At 50.7% G+C, this 24,651-nt stretch overlaps 1 protein-coding gene across 13 annotated transcripts in view; it reads right to left on the reverse strand.

Moving 5' to 3' along the window:
- Positions 1-24,651, reverse strand: part of PRRC2B (proline rich coiled-coil 2B) — an 86,238-nt gene that overhangs the window by 18,213 nt on the left and 43,374 nt on the right. For 12 of the 13 annotated variants that reach the window (XM_060300277.1, XM_060300288.1, XM_060300282.1 and 9 more), the window contains exons 10-17: positions 20,694-20,784; positions 18,005-18,197; positions 14,087-14,390; positions 12,297-12,484; positions 9,661-9,856; positions 4,280-4,496; positions 1,607-3,658; positions 36-232 (exon numbers count right to left, since the gene is read on the reverse strand). In XM_060300277.1, the coding sequence (XP_060156260.1) occupies positions 36-232; positions 1,607-3,658; positions 4,280-4,496; positions 9,661-9,856; positions 12,297-12,484; positions 14,087-14,390; positions 18,005-18,197; positions 20,694-20,784 (3,438 nt within the window). The remainder of the gene's footprint in view (positions 1-35; positions 233-1,606; positions 3,659-4,279; positions 4,497-9,660; positions 9,857-12,296; positions 12,485-14,086; positions 14,391-18,004; positions 18,198-20,693; positions 20,785-24,651) is intronic. The other variant, XM_060300283.1, reaches the window with a different exon arrangement.

The raw sequence follows: 24,651 nt of genomic DNA on the forward strand, positions 1-24,651 counted from the left end.
TTCTTCTTCCCCTGAGGATGTGAGGTGACACTCACTTCCATAGTTCAGGTCAAACGGTTTCATGGTCTCTCCCTGTTCACCTGCCCTCTGGGCAGCCAGCTGGGCCTCCTTCTCTGCCTTCTCACAGGAGGCTTCAGGGATGTCAGAGGTGGCATGGGCTGCCCGCTCCAGCGTGTAGTGGCCGCTCCCACTGCTGCAGCCAAGACCTCCAGGCAAGGTGTCATCCGGGGACCTACAAAGGAAGGAGGGTCTCGTTAGCTCAGAAGTGACCAGAGGCTGGGGAAGGAGAGAGAAGGGAAAACTGCACATGCACGCACAGCACGCACACAAGCACAGCGCCCTGATCTTTGTCACTGCCTCTCAGCGTCCCCTCCGCTCAGCAGAAGCCGCTCGCTGGCGGTAGCGCGCTCTGCAAGCCCGTGTGGGGGCTGCCCCAGCACCACTGCTACGGCAGAGCCCACGGGAAAACTGCTCTCTCCCCAGCCCCTCCCCAGGGCTGATACTTCTGTCCTTTCCCACTGTGTGCCAAACCCAGTAGGGCTACAGAAAGGACAGGGAGAAGGGGGAATGCTTAGAAAGGGGCTGCAGAACTTTCTGCTCCTCTCCTAAGACTGACCAGAGAGGAGCCCAGGCTTCGCCCTACCGCCAGCCCAGCTACTGGGGTAGATATCAGAAGCAAAGCCAAGTCTTGGCATCTGGGGCCGAGAAAGCTAGTCTAGATGGACACCTAAAAGAACCCGCATTCTTCTGTGCCTCATTCTTTGGGGGTATGGATTAATTACAGGCCAGGCTTCGGTGCCCTGAATTCTAAGGAGGCTGGAAGCGGTCTTCCTCAGCACGCTGGGGTGTGGCCTGTGCACGATGAGGAATGCAGGCTGCACAGCGTCTGCCCTTGCCCTGATCCCGGGCCAGGCTTGGGCACTGAGCCGACACCGAGCAACGATCGTCACCGCCCACCGAAGCCTCTAATTCTAAACGAGACGTGCTCAGCAGGCCTCAGGCAGCTCACTCCCTCCGCTTACCGCCTGGCTCTCACCAGGCGAGGTGGCAATCCCCAAAGCGGCGCTGCTTCTCGTCACTGTCGAGAAGCAAAGCCACTCAGGGAAGAGCGATCTCTGCAGGGGCTAGGAGGCCAGCACTGCCCCACGCGTTCCTGGAGGACGCCACCTGGCAGCAGCCTGGAGCCAAGGAGTCTGGTGGACTGACTGGTACTCACGAGGCGCCGTGAACAGGGAGCGCCCCTCCGTGGCGGTGGCCCCTCAGCTGGACTCCGAGGAGACACACGGGGGCTGAGCTCGTGAGACAGGGACTGGGATGGGCACCACAACCACAGGGGGACCGGCGGGGCAGGGGCTCTAGGCTTAGCTCTGAAGCCACAGCAGCAGCAGCACGCCACAAGAGAAGCAGACAGCAGTGCGAGAGCCAGTGATGGACACGCTCACGGACAATGGCCTCGGCGGGCAGGCGCCCTCCTGGAGCACAACGAGGGGGAAGGAGTCGGGGCCCTGACACATGGCGGGACACGCATGCATGAAGTGCCGCTGGGACAACCGGCTAACAGAACGACAGCAACAAAAAAGAACCCGGGACTCTGTTTCCGGTTTACCTTTTGGCTTTCAAAGGCGTCCCACTCTGATGGCTCTCATAACGGGGAGAAGTCTCACCGCCACCTGGCCTAACAGGCTTCTCCCCGAACCCTCCCGGCTCCAGCTTCCGGCTCTGTCTGTCAGCGAGGGGTCTCTGGCCAGAGAAGCTCCGCTTGGCCAGCTCCTTCTTCTCGCCCGTGCTCGCCCCGGGCAGGCCGTCGGCCTGGGGGTCGGGCTCGGGCCCGGGCCCGTCCCGCCTCTCCCGCCTCTCGCTGAAGTCGCTGCTCTCGGAGGCCGTCTCCCACTCCTCGTTGGCGTGGTCCGAGGAGTTCTGGTAGGCGAGCTCAGGGGACCTGCGGCCCGTGGTGCCGCTCCTGTCCCCGGGACAGGGTCTGGGCCGGCCCGGCCACTGGCCCGCCGGCAGGGGCTGCTCATCCTCCGGCCCCCACAGGCCCAGGGCCTCCCGCTCCTGCCGAAGGCGCCGGAAGCGGGGGGGCTTGTCCTGGCGCGGGGGCCGTCTTCTCCTGAAGGGCCGGTTCTCGGCATTTTCGGAATCTGCCGCGTGGTCATCTTGGAAGAAGGCCCTCTTGTCCTCCACACGGCCATCCTCGAAGCCCCGGGTGCCCAAGGCGTCGGGGTGTCTGTAGGCGTCCAGGATGTAGTCTCTGTCTGAGGGCCGTCGGGCCCCGCACGTGTCGGGGGGGCCGGACTCCTGCCAGGAGGCGCCCAGACCCCGGCTCGGCCAGGGGGCCGCCTCCTTGGCCGCGAAGGTTCTCCGGCCATATGCGCAGTTGCTCAGCCGCGGGGGGAGGGCGCGCCCGAAGGCCCGCGGGCCTCGGTTCTTGGCCTCTGGCCCGCCGTGTTCCTCGGGGCACATCCTGCCGGACCTCCAGGACTCCCTGAAGTCACCCTTCCTCCCGGCGGCCTCCTCCCTCTCCGGGAGCGCGCCCTCGTCCCCGGTCTCGGCGCCCCGCTGCCGTCGCCGCTTGGGAAGCTCCTCGTACTCAGAGCCCTCGCTGTGGGTCTCACTGGCGATCCTCCGCCGGGGCTTGGCCCGGGGGAAGTCATCTGCCAGCCCGAACTCTCGCGGTCCCCGGCCGCGGCCGCTCCTCTGGCTGCCGCCATAGAGACCCCGCGCCCCAAGGACGCCCCCGCCACAGAGGCCGCCGCCCGCGGGCCGCCCGCGGAAAGTGAACTCTCGGAACCCGCGGCCGCGGCCCCGGGCCTGCCCCCGGCCCCCAAAGGCCTGCTCCTCATCAATGAAGATCCAGTTATTCCTCCTGGTAGGGGGGGTGTGGCTGGCCGCCCGGGCCCCGTCGGGCTGGCCATCCTCCTCCGGCCGGCTGGCCTCGCGGCCCAAGGCAGCACGGGCCGAGCCCCGGTCCTCCGAGGCGGCCGGGGCCACGCTGGCCAGCGCGGGGGCGTTCTCTTGGTCCTGGTCCTCGGCCGCCTCGCAAACGGGCCCCGTCTCCCGAGCCAGGCAGGCGCTCCCCTCTCCCAGCTCTGGCTTCACCTTGTCGAGCTCCTTCTCCTTGTCTTCCACCTTGAGGGCCTTCAGGACGGGCTTCTTGATGGGGCCAGACCTCCGGGTCCTGCTGGTCTGCTCTGGGTGCTGACTGCCGGCGCCCCGGGCTTCTGGTGTCCACTCGGGCTCCAGGGCCGGCTGTTTGCCGGGGCTCCCTTCCTTCTCCCAGGAGGAGACACTGAAGGACAGCTCCTCCTGGGGCGCCTCTTTCTCGACCCTGGTGTCTGGGTCGGCGGCCTTCGGCTGGCGGCTCACGTCCCAATCGCTATACTCTGGTTTTTTCTCAGCCGGGGCAAAGTCGGGCTCCAGTGTGGAACACCTGAGGTTTGGGGTGTGACTCCCAGGCGCGCCTGCTTCCTGAACATTTTCTTGGGGTGGAAACAAAATCTCCTGGCCTATTCTTTGAGAAGAGACACAGCTGTCAAAGTCTGCTGGGGCCTTCTTGTCAAAAGCACTCAAGTACTCCTCCCCTCTCTCCTCAAGGAGATCGCGCCGGGCACTTACGCCCCCTGACCTTCCAGGTGAGGCAGAGTAAGAGCTTTCATTCCTGAAAAGGAACCAGAAAAATCAGTCAATGTGATTGGAGCCTGGTTCCTGGGTTCCATGCTGAACACAGTTTAGTTTTAAAAAGAAAAAAATTTTTAAAAAAAAGAAAAAGAAAAAAACATAGGCACCAACATTCGCTCTATCTTTAAACAGGTCTCAGAGATGCTGGGCCATGGGCTGGTGGCGGCCCCTGGAGTCCAGACAGTGAAGAAGTCAGTGGCCGGTGGACTCAGCGAGCAGCCGGGCATCCTCTGGTTCACACAAGCTGGAGCCGGGGCGTCCGCGGAGAGGCTGGGGCGCTGGGCCAGCACAGCCAGCTCGCCTTTACTTTCACAGGAAGGAGCCACGACACACGCACTCAACCCCACATGCCCTGTGAGGCCCCCACCCCTCGGCCCTGCCCAAGGTTCCGCGGGATTTGCCTCTGACGCCAGGATTTCTCCCGGGCCCTCAGCTGCCATCAGCGCCTCTCACACAAAAGCATCCGGCCATCCTTATCTCACTCTCCTTCCCCAGGGGGCACCATCTCCTGGGACAGGGCCTCTTCCCAGAGCCCTATCTCAGTGAGGACCTGGAGACCCCTCCTTCAGTTCCAGGTCAGTAGGACCAAGTTTCGCCTCACCTGACATGCATGTCCACGGCCAAAGTGTCACTGGATTTCGGGTGGGGGAGCGAGTAGCCCTTGCTCTGCAACGCCATGTAACCCTCGGGGCTCCACACAGGGGCTGCATCGATGGTGGTCACTTTCCTTTCTGGCAGTGGGGGCACACAGCTCTGATCCTCAGAGCGACAGCCAGTTCCACTGAGAGAATCCTGGGCCATCATGGGTTTCATCAATCCTGAAGAAGGCAAAGAACCAATCAGTCACCTCATTTAGCAAGCCATGGGTCAACCACAGGCCCAAAGGAGACAAGCTGCCCCAACTCTCACATGGACCCCACCTGTTTAACATCACTGAGGTCCCATCTTTCTGATCACAGAACCTCTGAAGGCACACACACATGCTATCTGAAAGGCCTGTTCAAACACCTGTAAGGTCCAATGCTAGTTCTTGGATGAAGAGCCCCTGTGTTGAAGGCTATAAAAAACTGGCAAATGGGGCTTCCCTGGTGGCGCAGTGGTTGAGAGTCTGCCTGCCGATGCAGGGGACACAGGTTCGTGCCCTGGTCCGGGAAGATCCCACATGCCGCGGAGCGGCTGGGCCCGTGAGCCATGGCCGCTGAGCCTGCGCTCCACAACGGGAGAGGCCACAACACAGTGAGAGGCCCACGTACAGCAAAAAAGCAAAAAACAAACAAACAAAAAAAACCAAACTGGCAAATGGAAACTGGAACCATCAAACGGGAGAGCTCATGGGTGTCAGCGGAACGCTGGGGGGCCAGGCAGTCAGCAACGCAAGATGCCTGAAGGTCTTCTGCACAGACACAAGGAAGATGAGCTATGCTCCAGGGAGCCTACATGCGACAAGGAGCCAGCGTCTACCTGCTTCCAATCCCCTGCAAGAAGATTCAGAAAAGGATTGGGGCTTTAGCTCCTTTTATTTCTACCCCTAAGCTCGACAGTAACACTCCACATTTTGTACATGGAAGGGCAGTGGGGGATACACAAATGACACTAAACTGTTAGCTGGCCCGAGGAGACTGGGACATGCTGATGTCTCAGTCCTACCAGATACAAACCAGTCAGGGAAATGGCACCCCCACCCTCCCCGGGCCCCTCTGTCCATGTCTATCAAACAAGGGGGCTGGGCTGCTGCAGACGACATTAAAGGTCTCTCACTGGGCCAGATTCTGTGGAGAAAAGAAGATCTGATTTTTCAAATACTTCACAAAGCTTATTATTGGCCCCCAGTGTTTTTCTGCCCATCTTTTGAGATAATCTGACCAGGAAAATGGTTCTGCATTAGACCAACGGCTTTAGCCTTGCTTTCAGCTGTGGAGTGCTCTGTTCCAATGCCATCAATGTGTGGCCCCAGCACGAAGTTAGCCTGAGTCAGGTGATGGCGGCGCCTCTGGAGCCCTAGAGCCACACACCATTTATCAGGTACTGACCACAGGGTGTGTGGAACTGCTCCACACTGTACACGGACCTATTTTTGACAATATGGCAGCTCATATTACCTGAAAAAACCTCCTGTCACAAAAATGCTGGACAAAACACATGAAACATTTCACTCGCAGAGCTCTGTTCCCCCCAAACCGGGAAACCCCCAGGGAGCTGAAACCACAGCCACGGCCAAAGCCACAAGCTGGTGCTCCCTAGAGGGGAGCCAGGGACACATCCATCAGATTTAGTAACCTACGGGCATGCTCCTAAATGCCCCCCAGGACAGGAGACGGGGCTTTTCCGCACAAGGCAGAGAGCTGCAGCTGAGATGCTGCTTAAACAAAGGCCCTCAAAGGGCTATGCCCTCAATTAAAAGGTGCATCAGAAAAATATATGCTCTTTAGTACAGGGAGATGACTGAATTTGTGTCTTGGCCTGGGCTAGGGTAGGGAAAACAGTCCTCCGTGAGGACTGTTTCATAGCCACATGCCAGCTTTCATGCAGGTCTGGAGGCAGGAGGGTGAAGTTCAGATTTATACCCCTAGAATGTTCCAGAAACTTCCTGAGTTAAAATAAAGGGTAGTTCTAGGCTGGCAGAAGAAAACATAAAACCACACTGGAGGGATATACCCTCAAACCAAGCTATACTAGATCCCCACGATAAATAAAGCTCTGCTGAAAATGAACTCACAATCCAAAATTACCAGAACACTGTGTGGAAAACAATCGCTATGAGTCCATGGTAAGCCCACGGGATTATATACCTTCCTCAAGAACTTCCGGTAACAAATTAAAATGTGAAGCACTAGAAAATTATGTTTTAAATGATTACAAGCATAAAGGAAGGAATTAAAAACTTACGAAAAATATAAGACACACAAAAAAATGACAGATTTGAGGAAAAAATTCTGGTAATAAAAATACAGAGTCACTGAAATTAAAAACTCCCTGGACAGTAAAAAAAAAAAAAAAGAGCAGATCAGACACAGTTGGAGAGAAAAGAGAATTGGAAAATAGTTGAAGGATTTTCCCAGAAGGCACCACAGAGGTTAGCTCTCTTATATATTTAAGAGACTTGGAAGGCAGAATGAGAAGGCACAAAATAATCTAAGTGGGCGACCTAGGAAGAAAGGATATAAAGAATGAGGAAAAAGCAAAATCTGACATAATTAGAAGACAATTTTCCAGAAGTGATGAAAGACATACATCCTCAGATTCGAGCACTGTGAGTTCTAAGCAGAATAAGGTAAGGATAGATATAGATATATACCTAGACACAGCATACTGAGAAGGAACTACAGGAGATCAAAGACAGAGAGAAGATCTTAAAAGCAGCCAGAAAGAAAACAGTAGATTACCCAGACACGAATCAGACACATGAGCCAGAAAACAAGGAATACTATCTTCACAGTACTAAAAGAAAGTAACTGCCAACCTCGAGCTCTATACCCAGCTACACTATCATTCAAGAGAAAGAGTGACATCAAGACTTTCTCAGGCGAAGACTATCTACTGCCAAAACAACTTTCCTGAAGACCTGGACAGAATGTACTTCATGAAGAAATAAATGGAATCCAGATGGAAGGATAAGCAGCAAAGAAACTAGTAAACATCCAGGCAAGTCTGAAAAAGAATAGGTCGAACAAAACAACAAATAATAGCTGATTTGGTGGGCATAAAAAAAAAGTGGAACTAAAATTCCAGGCAAAAATAACAAGACTGATGAGGAGGTAGTTAGAGCTCAGGTTCAGGGTAAAGATACTGATTAGCTTTTGCTAAGTCAAGGGTGCATGTTAGAATTTAATGCAACCATTCACACAGTAGAAATAGAATGTAGAAGAAAACAAAAAGAATAGGAAAACTTATCACCAAAAAAAGAAAAAGAAAAGCACAGAAAAGAGGGATAAACAGAAAGCATAAAATAGGAGAGTAGGAAATCTGAATATAATAATCCCAATAAATCTAAAGGGAACGACTTCGGCAACTGAAGTCACAGAGCTTCAAAGTGGATAAAACCATACACACCTTACACATACAAAGATATTCTCCTCCAAAAAGGGCTCAGAGAGGCCTGACGGTAAAAAGTTGGCGGAAGATACCACATAAATACTAATCGAAAGAAAACTGGAATAAAATGATTACCAGGTAGAGTAGACATCAAAGGTAGAAAGCACAACTAATGATAACAAAGGTGCTATAAGAAGATAAAAGGAACAAGATGAAGTCCGGCTTCCAGACAGATAAAGCAAAAACTGACAGGTTTACAAGATTTGACAAAATCCACATCATGGTGGGAAATGTTCACACACCTCTTAGTAACTGATCAAGGGGATAAAACATTGTGATGATACAGACATTTGTACAGCACAATTAGCAAGCACAATGTAATGGACCACGTCCAACTGGAGAATACATTCTTCTCAAGCCCTTGAGTGAAATTCGACCTGCCACTTTTAAAAATAAAGTTCTACTGGAAAGCAAACACACCCATTCACTCACTATTGTCTACAGCTGCTTTTGCTCTACAACAGCAAAACTGAGTAGCAGTTCAAAGCCTAAAATATTTATTATCTGGCATTAATAGAAAAAGTTAGTGACCGCTGGTCTATATCATACAGACCATGTTATCCGACCACGCGGCAGCCACATTAGAAATTAACACCATAAAGATGGTATTAAAACTTTACATTTGGAAATTTTACAACATGCCATAAAAAATCACTCAAAAAAAGATAAAATCAGACTAACATTTAGAACTGTACGATAATAAAAATGTATCTTAAAACTCATAGAGGCTCATAGCTCAGGTGAGACTTAAATACATGAGAAAAGTCAGAAACTAATGAGCTCATCAACATAATCAGTTAGAAAAAGAACAAAATACTTTCAATGGAAATAATGAGGGGGAAAAGAAAGCAAAGTTAATGAAATAAAAACCAAATAAAATACAGGAATTAAGAAATCCAAAAGATGCTTTTTAAAAGTAGCTTTAGGGGTTTCCCTGGTGGCGCAGCGGTTGAGAGTCCTCCTGCCGATGCAGGGGACGCGGGTTTGTGTCCCGGTCCGGGAAGATCCCACATGCCGCGGAGTGGCTGGGCCCGTGAGCCATGGCCGCTGAGCCTGCGCTCCGCAACAGGAGAAGACACAACAGTGAGAGGCCCGCGTACCGCAAAAAAAAAAAATTAAAAAAATAAAATAAAAAATAAATTCAGTTTATTAAAAAAAAAAAACAGCATTAAAAAAATGGCATTAGGACTTCCCTGGTGGCACAGTGGTTAAGAATCCGCCTGCCAATTCAGGGGACACGGGTTCGAGCCCTGGTCCGGGAAGATCCCACATGCCACGGAGCAACTAAGCCTGTGCGCCACAACTACTGAGCCCACACACCACAACTACTGAAGCCTGTGTGCCACAACTACTGAGCCTGCACTCTAGAGCCCGCAAACCACAACTACTTGAAGCCTGCGCACCTAGAGCCCGCAACAAGAGAAGCCACGGCAGTGAGAAGCCTGCACACCACAACAAAGAGTACCCCTGCTCGCCGCCAACTAGAGAAAGCCTGCACGCAGCAACGAACACACTATGCAGCCAAAAATAAATAAATTTTTTTTAAAAAAGGGCATTAGACAAACCTTGGGAAAGACTAATCAAGGAAAATAAGAGAGCAAACACAAAGAACATTAAAGAATGGAAAGACGGACAAAACAACATGGCAGAGATATAAAAATTAATTAAAGCAATTTACAATGCATAATCTTAAGGTCTCTTCCTGACGATTCTTTGTGCGAGGTACTACCGTACCCTCATTTTGGGAAGTAAAACTCAAGACTGGATATGTGACTTGCAAAGAGGTCAGACTGGAATCCAGGTGGGTCTGTCTACCTCCCAAGGCAATACCCTTAAACACCACACTGTCCTGAGTTCCACAGGGATGGCCCACTGGACCACGGTGCTTACCCGAGGGATGTAGGGCTGAGGGATAGAAATCCACTGGGGTCCGAGTGGGTGGGATTCGTGGGTCCATGTAGGAAGGCATCATCATCCACCTGGGGTCGAAGCCCAGCATCTGAGGATGGTGCGGGTAGAAGGTGCGCTGCGGGTGGGGCGGCGGAGGGCACACCGGCTGCCAGTGCTGCATCCTGTACAGCTGCTCCTGACCAGGGAGAGACACCCAGTTGGGCAGGTGCTGCGGGGCAGAGAGGCAGTGCGTGTGCACGCACACACACTCTTCCAGCTTTCCATCAGGTGGCAGAGACAACCCACCCAGAACAGAAGACCACAGAGGGGAGGCCCCAGGGGCATTACCGCATTCAGGCTCTGGCTCTCTCCCAGGACTGACGGACAGTCGTGCCATCATCGCAACTGGGCCCTTAGGCTCCTCTGCAGGCTGGGCTTTCATTTAGATCAAACACTCTCCTGGAGCTGACATGTGATCGGCACAGCTCCCAGGGCATATCTCCCTGTCGGCACCACCACCAGACGACACTCCTCCGCCTCCCCTCCTTCTGCCCCTTCAATCCACCCTCCTCACTCCGACGCCCTGACCACGTCAGGAGTCTTCAAGGGTCCTCCGCAGCTCTGCCTCTAACAGCCCGGGTCCGACAGGGCTGCACGTGACCTACAGGGCCCTGCGGGTCCTGCCCCACCCACCTCTCCAGCATCGCCTCCCACGACTGCCCCGGCCCTCCACTCCACATGCCTGCCTGCCCGCCCGCCCGCTTCCGGTCTTGGAAACACGCCGGGCCCTCTGTTCCCTCCAGCCCCAAACCCGCTCAGCCCTACCCATGCTTCAGGTTTTGGCTTAAAGAGCACTGCCTCTGCGAACCCGCCACAGTTCCTGAGGCAAGACCAGGTCCCCCGTCCTCGGCTCCCACAGCACTGGTGCTTCTCCTGTGTAACTGTTGTTGGTTGTTTCCCTCCCTAAACCAAGAGACTACATGCCAAGTTCACTGCAGTATCCTCACCTCTACCACCAGACTTGGTAGGAAGAAAATTCACTGCACAAAAGGACACACGTAAAGCATCAATAGAGTATTAAAAATCAAGAACCTGGACCCAGTGAGGGTTCATCTCAGACCCTGCTCCACAGCACCAGTGACCTCCAGGGCTGCCCTCACAACTGCGTCCCGAACCAGCATTCTGGCAGGATGCAGGTGCAGAGCCAGACAAGGAGGACACACCCTTTCCTGCCAGCCGGCTGGCACAATCCCAGCCTGGGCTGGATTCCCTGGAAGGCTCGCCAGGGCTCAGGGCACTTCTTCGGAGCACTCAGAACTCAGTAAGCAGAACTCCGCTGGTCTCTGCCCACAGCTCCTCCTCCTGTCTAGACCCCAGCTCCCCAGGGAAGCAGACCAGACAGTCTGCTTTCCAGACTCCTTCAGGCTGCTCTGACACGTCAGACTTCTTTCTAATCTTAAGGACGGGTTTACCTGTCACTGCCCCACAGAAGAGTTACCCAGAGCAACTGTTACTACTGTGTCTGGCTCAAGTTACTCCAGAGATCTCTCCAGTCAGCAGTAATTCTTCGCCAAGCCCGGGAGTAACTGCACGGCGCCTGCTCACAGCACAATGCTACACGAGCACAAGGAATGTAACTTACTGCTTAGAGCACAGGACATGGTGAGCTTTTGGAATGCTTCCTAGGAGCCCAAGGAAAGCAGGGTCTGGGGGTGAACGTTTTAAAGGCAACTAAAAAAGATTCTGGGGAAAGGCGGAGACTTTGATCTGTGTCTCCAGGGCACCCACGTTCTGAAACTTTTTCGATTATTAACAATAATTTACTGCACACCTAGCTGCTGAACTAAGTAACGTCCACGCGTGATCTGTTTCCCACCCAAATGCATTGTTCATCAGTAATAAGCTTCACCGATTATGCCTGTAAGACAAACAACTGCCGGTGAGTGGTTCCAGCTCAGCAATATCACCAGGCCTGTAAGAGACTGCTGGAATTACAACCATTACCCATATGATCTTCCTCAGAGCAAAGAGTAGGTCCTTCGTAAGATTCATGGAGCACCATTAAAGATGATATTGATCACACCGGTAAACCAGTTTACAGGCATCATAGAACCCTCACCGCTGTGCCAAGAGGCAGGGACTCATTCCTTCCGCTTTACACTGACCCGCCCAAAGCCACACACAGCTGAATAAGCTGCACCAGCAGGACCAGAACCCAAAGCGGTCTTGATTCAAAACCTACAAACCTACATTCTTAACGGAACGCTAACACGCCTCTCTCGGAGGCTCTCCAAGCAGCTCGCAGGCCTTCCCTACTCCTTGGGAGGCACCCAGGGTGCGGCCGCTGTCAGTGTAGGGAGTGGCCACCGTGTGCAACTCTGGATGAAAACCACTCAGGCACCACTACCCAGTCCTTACCGGCATTAGACAACAGGGTCCATGAACTGCCACCAGGGGCTTTCATCCACAGGGGCTGACGCCCCGAGGCCCTCACTCCCCGCACCCCTGCTGCTGACTGGCGTACACGAGGGTGGGTTTCTATTGTCTGTTCTACTGGAAGGGGGCGTGGGGAAAGGAGAGGGGACAGCCACGCCACGGGCAGGTCTGCTCACACCTACTGAGCGACTCCTGTTTACCTGCTGCTGCTGCTGGCGCTGGAACCTGGGCGGAAGCGACTTCTGGTACTTGCTGAACTCCTGCGCGGGGGACCCAGGCTCCCTGGCCCGCTCGTCACTGCCGCCGCTCTGAGCCACAGCTGGAGGAGCTGTAGGGGCTTCTTCCGAAAACGTGCTGGGGGCTTCCTGGGCAGAGAACTCGGGGGAGCCTGCGGAACAAAGAAGCAGGGAAACGGCCCGGTGAGCTCACCACAGCTCAGCTGAGCGATGTCCAGGGCAGACGCTTTTTCCTGTTGGCAGTCCTCAAACCCGGCACTGTGTTACATGCTCCCCACGCACAAGCTCACGGACCCCCCACATCGTCATCGCTCCAGAGGGGAGAAAACTAAGGGTCGAGAGATCAGAGGAACCGCCTGAGGTCACACAGTCAGCAGGAGAGCCGGGATGTGGTTCCGGGTGGGAGGGGCTCTGTTAAAACAGACCCCAGTAAAGCAGAGCGGTCGGGGCTCAACAAGAGCCCCACATCCACCCTCCACCCAAGGCTGTGTGAGCCGGCCGGCCAGGCAGCCCCGCTGGCCCGTGTCCTCATCTGTTCAATGAGGGCAACAACTGCACCTACCCCACCGGGCCTCTGGAGAATTAATTCGCTGAGACGATCCACGTAATGCACTTAAAATAGTGCCTGACAAGAAGTAAGTACTCACCACAGCCTCCCATATCACCCTTCTCCCTGAAAGTCCCTTCTTTCTTGCCCCATCCCAGCTTTGCATTCTTTCTTTTGTCCAGCTTTATTGAGATATAATTGACATCTTGTGCTCTTAAATCTACCGCAGGAGGCAAACAAACGCCAATGCAAAGCCTTGGGGACCCAGCGTCCCAGAGGAACACTGACAGGCAGGGCAGGTGCAGAGGGGCTCAGGGCACACCCCACACCCAGGCCCAAGCTCGCTCCCCGCCATCTACTTCCTGGACTCTCCACTGCCCCCGCTCAGTGAGTCCCTGACACTGGGCCCAGGCTTCACTCAGACTTCAGTGACAGGACATTTATTTACAGGAGGACAAGGGTCGATTTCTCTGAGTTCCTCAGCCAGAAGGGCTCTGATGGCCATCGTATCACCAATAAGACTTCCCTGGAGAAGATCTCAGCGACTGAAACTAACATCAGGCCCCTCTCTACTTGAGAGTTGGTTTTAGTTGATTCAAGAAAGTCACAAAAAACACAGCTGATCCCGTTCTTTAAAACTGCAGCAAGAGACGCCCTCCACCACCTAACGCTATTCAGCGTCTCTTGCGCAGCCACGCGATCCACTCCTCTTAGAATAACTGTCGGGGAAAATGTATGCTAACAGCAGGCAGGCTTCTTTCAATGTCCCGAGAGAGATCCCGTGCTCCTACTGAAGTCCTCCGGCACCCGCGTCTTCAATCGAGCCGGGTGGTAACACCGGCAATGACAAAACCGGTGGCGTTGCCGTGAGTACGTGAGTGCTTTTCTGCATCTAGAAATCGCCAAGTGCTTCGTGCACACGCTCCCCCGTGGGCCCTCAGCATGCGGGGAGGTACAAGCTCTCGTCAACCCACTTCACAGACTCGGGAACGCGCGCCAGAGACGTGAGGCGCCTGGATAGCTGGTTTAAGCGGTAGAAATGGGATGTGAACCCAGGCACCTGGTCCAGGCCGAGACTCTTAACGACCGGGACTCCCACACGTCAGCTGTGAGCCACGGTGGTGCTAAAAAGCCAGGGAGACGCAGACAACCAACCAGCGACACAGCGTAGGGTTTCCAGGTCATGGGACGGGGCCCTACAGCTCACCTCTGCGGACAGCTGGGCCATTCTCCTGTGGGGCGCCTGGAGATCGGGGCGCCTCCTTCCCCGCCGGCTCCTGGGCCCCGCCCGCCTTCTGAGCCCGCCTGCACTTCTGGTCCAGCTGCTTGAGTTTGGCGGCACAGGCGGCCAACCTCTCCTCCCGGGCCCGGCGCTCCTCCTCTTCCCGGCGCTTTCGGGCTCGCTCCACGGCCTCGGACATCTCCGACTGGACGAACTTCTGCCTCGGGGGTGGCTTGTCCTCTTTGTCCTCGACAGACTGCTGCCGGAACACACTGCCCACGGAGGACTTCTGCCGAGAGGAGACGGTCTCAGATGAAACGCACATCACAACCCGGGCACAGGCGCCCCCAGGATGGGATGGGCTCTCCTTCCCAGGACCCTCACGCACCTTAGAGAGGCAGCGCGGCCCCGCGGCAGGCGGACCTGGGTTTCAATCCTGCTCTGTCCTTTACTATATTTGGAATGAGGCTTGGGTGAGCGCCAATGTTCTACACCTTAGTTTCTCGTTTTGAACGGTAATAAAGGAAGCCCTCGGGATTGTGAAGGTACACTGAGTCGTTTGCAAAGCACTCAACGCCGTGACAGACACGCAGGAAACACTGAGAAAATGGACGCTCTCACCACCACTACTGAGCACACAAGATTAGGGCCTCGGGCTTCCCCGGCGCCGCAGTGGTTGAGGGTCCGCCTGCCGATGCAGGGGAAACGGGTTTGTGACCCGGTCCGGGAGGATCCCACATGCCGCGGAGCGGCTGGGCCCGTGAGCCGTGGCCACTGAGCCTGCGCGTCCGGAGCCTATGCTCCGCAACGGGAGAGGCCACAACAGTCAGAGGCCCGTGTACCAAGAAAAAGAAAAAAAAAAAAGATTAGGGCCTCCACAGCTAAATACCAAGGGCAGGAAAGCACACACTCATCATTTCTTAGCCACAAAACTGCTCTACTGCTTCTCCCACGACAATACATACACCTCTGGATATGAAGGGCCACAAGAAATTGAAATTCACACTCAGACATAAGGTTTCAAAGTGATTCTTTATATATAAAAATAAATAAGCATCTCTAAAAACATCCCTTTTGGATATTTCATCCACTCTTGAATCTCCCGCTCGTTGTCAGTTACTGGGCAAACAACCAGGGTGCCACCAATGCAGCGTGAAAAACTACCAACACTGGGAAGACTTCTCACTGATTGGCAGGAAGTGAAGCTGCAGGCAGAACATGCAATAATAGATGACGGGCGTGTTTAACTGGACCCCAGCCACCGGAATTCCAATGAGGTATGACTAGCAAAAAAATATATACAACTTCCTGTTTTGAGCGGTAGTTACACAGATGTATATAATTGTCAAAAAGTCATCAAACATAAAAAAACAAGATCTATGCCTTTTTGTGTATGTTAATTACACCTCCATAAAAGCAATATGTCACACAGTGACTGTAGCCAAGGAGTTTTCTCCTAAAAAGTAACTTCTCATAATCCAGAGACAATTGCTACAATCATAAGATTATAAACTTCTAATTTAGAAGCACGAAGGTACTTTTTACCAAAGTGTGCACTCTTCTCCTTTGCCCTTGACCGCTGCCATCTGTCCATGCTCCGTAAAGGCTGTGCCCTGTCTCACCCCACGGCTCATCTATCCCATGACCTACCTTATCCCCTGGTGTTCAATACATCCTTGCAGATGATCCTTAAGGCCTATCCCTGACTATTATTCCCTTCAGAATTTCCCAGAAATGAAACAGCAGAATCAAAGGCTATACTCTTGAGGCACATCATCAAGACTACAGATGTGCCTTTCAGAGCTGCCCGAAGATGAGCTATCATTTTATAAACTAAATGTTCTGCAAAATATTTAAAGTGTGAAAATCTTTTCAGAAATTTGGATCCATAAAAGTTATAGAGATTTTATCTTTGTTGACTCTATTCAGATAATTCAGTGTTGTTATAAGCAGATAAAAGTGAAATCTTCTTCTGAACACTGAGCAACCCCAGTATGCGAATGAAATTTGGATTAACTGCAAGGTAATTTACAAGAGTCGTATTGTGTCTATCTTCACTCGTGTCTCCTGTACCGAGCACTGTTACTGTATACCGAGATGCGGAACAGGAGCCCTTTAAATAGCAAAGTGCATCGAAAAGGGCAATGTTGCCAAAGCGTATTTAAATTAACGCCTCCCCATCCCCAGCTCTGCCCCTCCTGCTCAATTCAGTACGAAAGTCACGCGAGGTGGCAGAACAAGGCAGGCACCTGGTGCCCGGGAGTCAGAGAGCTCAGGGCAGGTGGTCAGAGCCCAGGGCAGGTGACGAGAGTGTGCACATGGAGATGTGGCTGGTGTGGGAGCTGGGGCCCAACCAAGCAGGGTGAAGAAGAAACCCCTAGAAGAGATGGCCCAGCAGGGAAATTCAGAGCCACGTGGAGGTGGGGTGCACTGACATCTGAGTGGCTGAGGAGGGCACCTGTGCAAGGGAGAGAGGGTGGGGGCAGAAACAGGGAGCCTGACCGAATAGGTACAAATACTAGGGACAATGGCAAACAGCTAGAATGACCTCTGTGGAACTTGAGATATCCTTGTGATTCACGTGTGTGTGTCACATACCTACACTTCCTGACTCTGTCCACAGAGAAGGTCCAGGAGCTGTGGCACTCTAACAGCAGTAGTACTCCTGGTGCCCAGATATTAGTTTCTAAATATCATTAAAGGCTGACTCCAGGGCCAAGGTAGCATAAGGACAAAAGGAGCTTAAAAAAAAACTTGTTCTATCAGAAAGCAAGGAATTCCTCAAAAAAAGAATGGAGATGTAAAAAGCACACAGCTGCCAGCTTGAAGAAGTTCCCAAATCAAAGACAATCTGAACATCAACAGAAACAATGAGAGCAACAGACTATAACCCACTGATATTAATTAAAAATTTGATGAGAAACAGGATATTCATAGTCTCAGAGTAATTCCCCACAAAATTGCTATCAATTACAAATCTGGAAGAGTGTGTGAAAGTTCCATGGTGTGAAACTTGGTAGCCACCGCCAATCAAGACATCAAAGTGAAGGTTGTCAGAGCGGGCAGAGTGGAATCATGGTCACCCAGTAGGATGCAATGAGAAGAGTCAGTGACAGTTTTGAGAGATTCTAGCCAAAAAAATGGAAACCTTGAACCCAATCATGAGGAAGCACCAGACAAACCCGATTTGAAGTGCATTCCACAAAATAGCTGGCTTGTCATCTTCCCAGGTATCAATGTCATGAAGGTTTAGCAAAGGCTGAAAAGCTGCTTCAGACTGAAGGGAACTCAAGAGCAGGATACCTGAGGCAGCGTGTGACTCTGAACTGGATCCTTCTGTATGAAGAACATGAATGGGACAATGGGTAAAAGTGGGATGGAGTCTGAGGATTAGATGGCAGTGATGTATCAATGCTAATTTCCTGGATTTGACTGGTTACCTAGAGTGAATGTCATGTTTTGGTAGGAAATAGATACCAAAGTGTTCCGTGGTGACGGGCTGATCAGGCTGGCGACTTACTCTTCAAATGGTTCAGAAAAAATACTCTTTGTATTACATCAACTTTTCTGTAAGTTTGTGACTGTTTTCAAAATTTTAAAAGAAAAAGTTTAAATAAAAAAAAAAAAAAAAAAAAGAATGTCCACCTAGGCTTTTTCAGAAGCCCGACCACTGAACTCAGTGAGACATAAACACACAGGACAGGCAACTAGATGACCTGCTGGAGTCTTTGCCTTGGACCTCCGGTCAAATGAACTTGAAAGGGGGTGTGTGTGTGTGTGTGTATCTCCGGTCAAATGAACTTGAAAGGGCTCGTGTGTGTGTTTGTGTGTGTATGTGTGTGCGCGCGCGTGTGTGTGTCCCAGCTAATCACAGGCACAGAACCCCTGCAGTGCCCACGGTACCTGGTAGTCAGGGCCTGACACCCAGCTGTGAAGCTTCCTAGAAGGCGGCTGAGGTTCTGGCACCTTCCGGACGACACGGGTTCTGCCTCCTGTTTCGCCCCAGTCCTTTCCTTCGTCTTGGGTGCGCTTGGCATCAGCACTGTCTGCAGAGCTCACTGACAATTGCCGCTGCCTCCTGGGGTCCCAACTGTTCCTGGGACAAACCACACAGAGCGTTAGTTCTCCCAGTCGGCCCAAGCATGGTCTGGCCTCACTGGTCAGGCCCTTAGGAATTCCAAAGTTGGCTGTCTACGTACCAATTTCCTTCATGAGAGCAGACCTACCCCGCACCCCCTCTATAGGTGAGAGGATATGCCCAGAGCACCAAAATCAGCACCAATGTTTACCAAGTCAGCCTTACACACACAGCTCCTGGCAGGATGCCTCACACCCATTACTTTATTTACTCCAAAAAAAAAAAAGTCTCTACTTCCCCCATGTTAAGGAGTTGGTAATTGAGTCTCCGACAGGTTGGGGAGCTGTTTTCACAAGGAGGAGCTAAGAGATCTGAGCCTAGGACTCCCACTGAAGGCCCTTCTCTTTACGCCACAGCTCCCGCCCTGTGCTCTGCATAAAGGAGTTGCTTAATAAATGCTCCTCGCAACAGCACAAGAAGGCTCACCGGCTGGTTCACGATAAAGAGCAGGAGGAACAGAGCAGAGCACACACAGCGTGGAACAGGAGGAGAGATGCCCAGCGGAGGCTACGGGAGGGCTCGAACCGAAGGGAGGCCTGTGCAGCGCTCACCTTCGCGTGCCCCAGTGTAAACAAAGGCCCTGGGGCAAAACACATGTGCCTCTACTCAGCACCTCTTCTTCAGTGGTGCCCACTAAACCCAGCAGGAGCGCAGAGGAAGGCAGGGAGTCAGACCTGGCTAATGTACATGTCTGCGCAGGTGCGCACGCACGCACACACACACACACACAAGCACGCGCGCGCACACACACACACAAGCACACACGCACGCACGGGAGGTGGAAGGGAGGTGGGGCGGGCGAGGATCGGGACACCACAGACTGGGCAACAACTGCTAGCGGCTCCGGACTGCAGGAGGCTCCGGACTGCAGAGGCTCCGGACTGCAGAGGCGGGCGCCCACACGAAGCCTCCTGAGCCACCAGGAGAGATCAAGTCTGCAGAAGACAACTAAGGAACAGTGTGAGGGTGAGAGGGAAGGACGGACATGAGCTGGCCAGCCTCTCGATGGTGCAGCAAAGCAAGGATGTGGGTCCCAGTGGCCCCCAGAGACAATGAACAGGAAGGGATGGAACAGGAAAGTTTCAGGAACCCATCGTGGATGGGAAATAAAATGTCAAAGAAGACTGGGGAGCTTGTAGTAGGAGTCTCAACCAGCTCAGGGAACACACTGAGGTCGTGGCTGGTGGACTCAATTTGATGTGTCCTTGGTCACAGCCAGTGGTGAACTGGGTCCAAAACCCAGGTCTAACTCTTTCAGATGAACATTCAATTCACATCAACTCAAAGAGACAAGAAGAGAGTGGCCTGCTGCTCCAACAAATCTGCAAAGCTTTGCTTGCCATTGATTTAAGTTCTTGATCACGTCTCCTTCTGAGCTTAGTGTTCCAAAAACTGACCCATAGATATTTATTTCCCAAGTGCATCCAAAGCTTCAGTTGAAATCAAGCAACATTAAAATAAATTACAGAAGCCTCAATTCTTTAATTGTTTGTGTATCATCTGAGAGAGCGGCAGAAGATCATTACCAGCTCCCTGCGCAAGAGGAGCTTTGAAGCGAAAGATGAAATAACAAAGACTTGCAGACCCAACTACATAAACATTCAATTACTGACAATAAAAGAGACAAAGGGAAAAATATTAAAGCACTAATATCTAAGCAATATAAAACAGTAATCACATTTTAACGGAAAGCAGAGTAAGTCTAACAGATAAATATACAAAGGAAACAGGCAATTTCACGCAAAAAGAAGCATTCTTGCCAGTACTGGGGCAGGGGGGAGCAAATTAAAGCAACCATAGGTGCTCTTTTAAAAGTACTAGCCAATACTACTGGTATCATGCTAAAAACTAGAGGGACTAGATTACAATGAAGTATTTTCCAAAAGGTGTTGTGAGTAAAAATCAGTCCAATGGAATGATCCCCCCCCCCCAAAAAAAAGAAGAGATTAAAGTGGTCAAATAAGTTTAGGAAATGTGGCATACCCGCCTCCCCGCAGATTCCCAGCACACGGCAGTATGCACACTCTAGGCTCTGGACAACCTTGGAACTATTTATTAGTAAACAGTTAAGTGGAAAGCAAAGTTTCCCAAATCTGCTTGGCCAGAGAAGCCTCCCGGGGCACTACACCCAAAGCAATCTATGGAACAAGCAGTCTGTAAGACACCCTTGGGAAAATACTGGCACAGTGGTCAAATCACTAGGACTCAGCCAGCCGGCCAGCCACGCCTGGGTGCAAACCCTGGCTCCATCCCTGAACAGCTGTCCTCAAAAGCTATGGCCCTCTCATCTGCAAATGGAAAGAGTATTTGCCCTTGTGAGGTTGCTGGGGTAACCAGGAAATGCACTTGGCATAGTGACAGGCACACGGCAGCACCACGAACACGGGTGCATTTACATCCCGCTAAGGTCCCGCTCCTTGGGAGCGGAGCGATCAGCGGCACAGGGACACTTACCGCTTTGGCCTGCCGTCCTTCACAACTTCCTCCTCCTCATCATCATCGCTGAACTTCAACTTCTCCGAGTAGTCCACTTCTTCATGGAGGCCTGCAACAGGAGCACGGCCAGGGAAAGTGAGACAAAATGCGAGTCTCAGCAGTGCTAAGGTCGCCACTGGGGAGCTTCCTCCAGTCAGGAACTGCACCAACCCAGCTGGGTAAGGCACACCACCCAGCTGCCACCACCAGAACACACACTGCGGATAAAAATGAAAGACAGGGCTTCCCTGGTGGCGCGGTGGTCGGGAATCTGCCTGCCAAGGCAGGGGACACGGGTTCGAGCCCTGGTCCGGGAAGATCCCACAGGCCACGGAGCAACTAAGCCCGTGCGCCACAACTACTGAGCCTGTGCTCTAGAGCCTGCGAGCCACAACTACCGAAGCCTGCGCGCCCGGAGCCCGTGCTCCGCAACAAGAGAAGCCACCGCAGTGAGAAGCCCGCGCACCGCAACAAAGAGCAGCCCCCGCTCGATGCAACTAGAGAAAGCCCGCGCAGCAACGAAGACCCGACGCAGCCAAAGATAAGTAAATAAATAATTTATTTTTAAAAAAAAAAAATGAAGGACAGTGCTGGCTCTGGTAACAGCAAAGTAGCCTGGTTAGACTAACACCACCCGGTTAGACTTAAGACAACAGCTCTTAAATCTAGACAAAATACTCTGCAAGTGTATTAGGAGGTGAGGAGAGTGGGCAAAAGCAGGCAGAAACCAGCCGGGAGGCCACCCTAGCGATACAGACACCTGAACAGTGAGATTCGTGGGGGGCCGTTTTGCCCCAGGGCCCTCCCCTACCCAAGTGGCTCAGGTGGCAGAAAGTCACCATCAACTGATGAGTGGGTACACAAAATGCGGTAGAGCCATACAGTGGAAGAGTATTTGGCCACTAAAAAAAGATTTTAGAAGAGTTCAGACACATGCTGCAACATGGTGATCCTTGAAAACATTATGCGAAGTGACAGAGCCAGATGTGAAAAGCCACGTATTCTACTGTGGGATTCCATGGATAGGAAACATCCAGAACAAGCAAATCCACAGAGACAGAAAGTAGATCCACAGAGACAGAAGGCAGATGAGCGTTTGCCGAAGGGTGTGCGCGGAGGGCAGGTGGGAACTGGGAGTGACTCTGCTGATGGGTATATGGGCGTCTTCCGTGGGAGACAGAAATGCTCTGGAATCAGACAGGGAGGATGACTGCACAAACCTGTTAATATACGAAAAATATCTGAATTTTAGACTTTATAAAGGTAAATTTTACATAATATGAAAATCTGTCAAGTGAATTAGATCGTTAAAAAAAGGAGACGACGACAAAAAGCCCAATCCAATTAAAAGGCAAGTTAGATTTGACGATAAAGCAAGTGCAATTACATGCTGTTTCCCAGAGCATCACTTTATATACAAACACAAGTGGGTTAAAGGGAATGGTTGGAAAATATACACCATGACAACAATAAATAATTTAAGACAGAGCAATGATACTAACATAGGACAAAACAGACTCCAAGACAAGAAGTGTTACGAGAGATAAAAAAGGATATTTGAAAACAATATAAAGGGACAATACGTCAGAATCATAAAAATGATAAATGTGCATAACAGCTTCAAAATAAATGAAGCAAAAACTGACAGAATTAAAGGGAGAAATAGATAAATCCACAATTATAGTAGAGAGTTTAACACCTCACTTTCAGTAACTGGTAGAACTAGACAAAAATGTAAGTATATAAGATCTGAACAACACTACCAACCACCTTGACTACACTGATATTTACAGAATGTGATATCCAACTTATAGAACACACATTCTTTTCAAATGCACTTGGAATATTCACCAAGATAGGCCATATATTTTGGTCATAAAACAAGTCTTAATAAGTTGGAAAGAACTGAAGTCATACAGAATATGGTCTCTTGACTACAATGGAATTAAATGAGAACTCTAGAAAGCTCCAATTAAAACGACTGGTGAACTAGAAAACAATCAAACAATGGAGAAAACTAAAGCCAAAAGCTGTCTCTTTGTAAAGATTAATTAAACTACTAAGCCTTTAGCAGAAGTGAACAAGAGAAAAAACACAAATTAGCTAATTATCAGGAATGAAAAAGGGTGATACCTGTATCACTACAGACCCTACAGACATCAGAAAAAAAAAAAAAAAAGGAATATTATCAACAACTTTACACCACTAAGTTCAACTCAAAAGAAAGGAACAAATCCCTTGAAAATCACAACTTATGAAATACTGACACAGAAACATCGGAAATCTGAGCAGCCCTATGACTAATCAAAGAAGTTAAATTTATTATCACAAATGTCTTTAGAAAGAAAATTCCAGGGCCAATCGGTTTCACTGGCGAATTTTATCAAGCATTTATGAAAAAACTAATACCAATCTAACAGAAACTCTTTCAGAAAGTAGAGAAGGAACATTTTCCAACACATCTTATGAGCCCAGCAAAACCTGGTATCAAAACCCAAGGGCGATATTAAAAGAAAATTACAGACCAATATCTGCCATGAACACAGGCACCAAGAATCTTAAGAAAATATCAGCAAATTGAATCTAGACGCAGGTGGAATTTATTCTAGGGATGCAAGGTCGGTTAGCATTAAAAAATAAATCAGGGGGACTTCCCCGGTAGGCCAGTGGTTAAGAATCCACCTTCCAATACAGGGGACGCAGGTCTGATCCCTGGTTGGGGAACTGAGATCCCACATGCCACGGGGCAACTAAGTCCGTGCGCCACAACTACTGAGCCTGTGCTCTACAGCCCGTGAGCCACAACTACTGAGCCCGTGTGCCACAACTACTGAGCCCGTGTGCCACAACTACTGAAGCCCACGAGCCTAGAGCCCATGCTCTGCAACAAGAGAAGCCACCACAATGAGAAGCCCGCCCACCACAATGAAGAGTAGCCCCCACTCGCCGCCACTAGAGAAAGCCTGCGCACAGCAATGAAGACCCAACGCAGCCATAAATAAATAAATGTATTAAAAACAATCAGCAAACTAGAAATAGAAAGGAATCCCCACAATCTGATAAAGCACATCTCCAAGAACCTTACAACTATCATCATATTTGATGGTGAGACACTGAACACGTTCTCCCTAAGATCAGGAATACAGAACTTGAATACAACATTGTACTGGAAGTACTACACTGCAGTAAGGCAAGAAAAAGAAAAGGCATTAAACTGTCCCTATTTACAGGCACCATGATGGTTTATGCAGAAAATTCTAAGAAATCAACAAGAGCTAGTAAAACTAATGAATGCATTCAGCAAACTGTCTGGTACAAGGTCCACACACAAAAATCAGCTCTATGTATGTCTATATAATAGCATCAAACACTAAAAAACAAAACTTTTCTTTTTTTTTTTAAAACCAGTACCATTTACGATAGCGTCAAGAAACATAAAATACTCAGGAATAAACATAACAAAGATGTTCAAGACCTCTATACTGAAAACTATAAAACACTGCTGAGAGAAATGAAAGCCCTAATAGAGAAAGTTTCACCAAGTTACTGGACAAGAGATTCAAAATTAAGATTTCATTTATCCAGAAATAAATTCAACACAATCTTAACCACAATGCAGGCTTTTAAAATACTGACCGGTTGATTCTAAATTTACATGAGAATGAAAAGAACTTAGAATAGTCAAATAATCTTAAACATGAACAAAGCTGGAGAACTTACACCACTGAATTTAGAACTTACTATAAAGCTACAGCGTGCTATTGGCATAAGGATGAATAAACAGATCAAAGGAACAAACAGGGTCCAGAAATAGACCCACATTTATACAATCAACTGATTGTTGGCAAAGGTGTCAAAGCAACTCAATAGGGAAAGAAAAGTCTTATCACAAACAGTGCAGAACAATTAGACAACCCAATTTATTAAAATGAACTCC

This window comes from Globicephala melas, chromosome 6, assembly GCF_963455315.2.
Source record: "Globicephala melas chromosome 6, mGloMel1.2, whole genome shotgun sequence".
NCBI classification, from domain to species: domain Eukaryota; kingdom Metazoa; phylum Chordata; class Mammalia; order Artiodactyla; family Delphinidae; genus Globicephala; species Globicephala melas.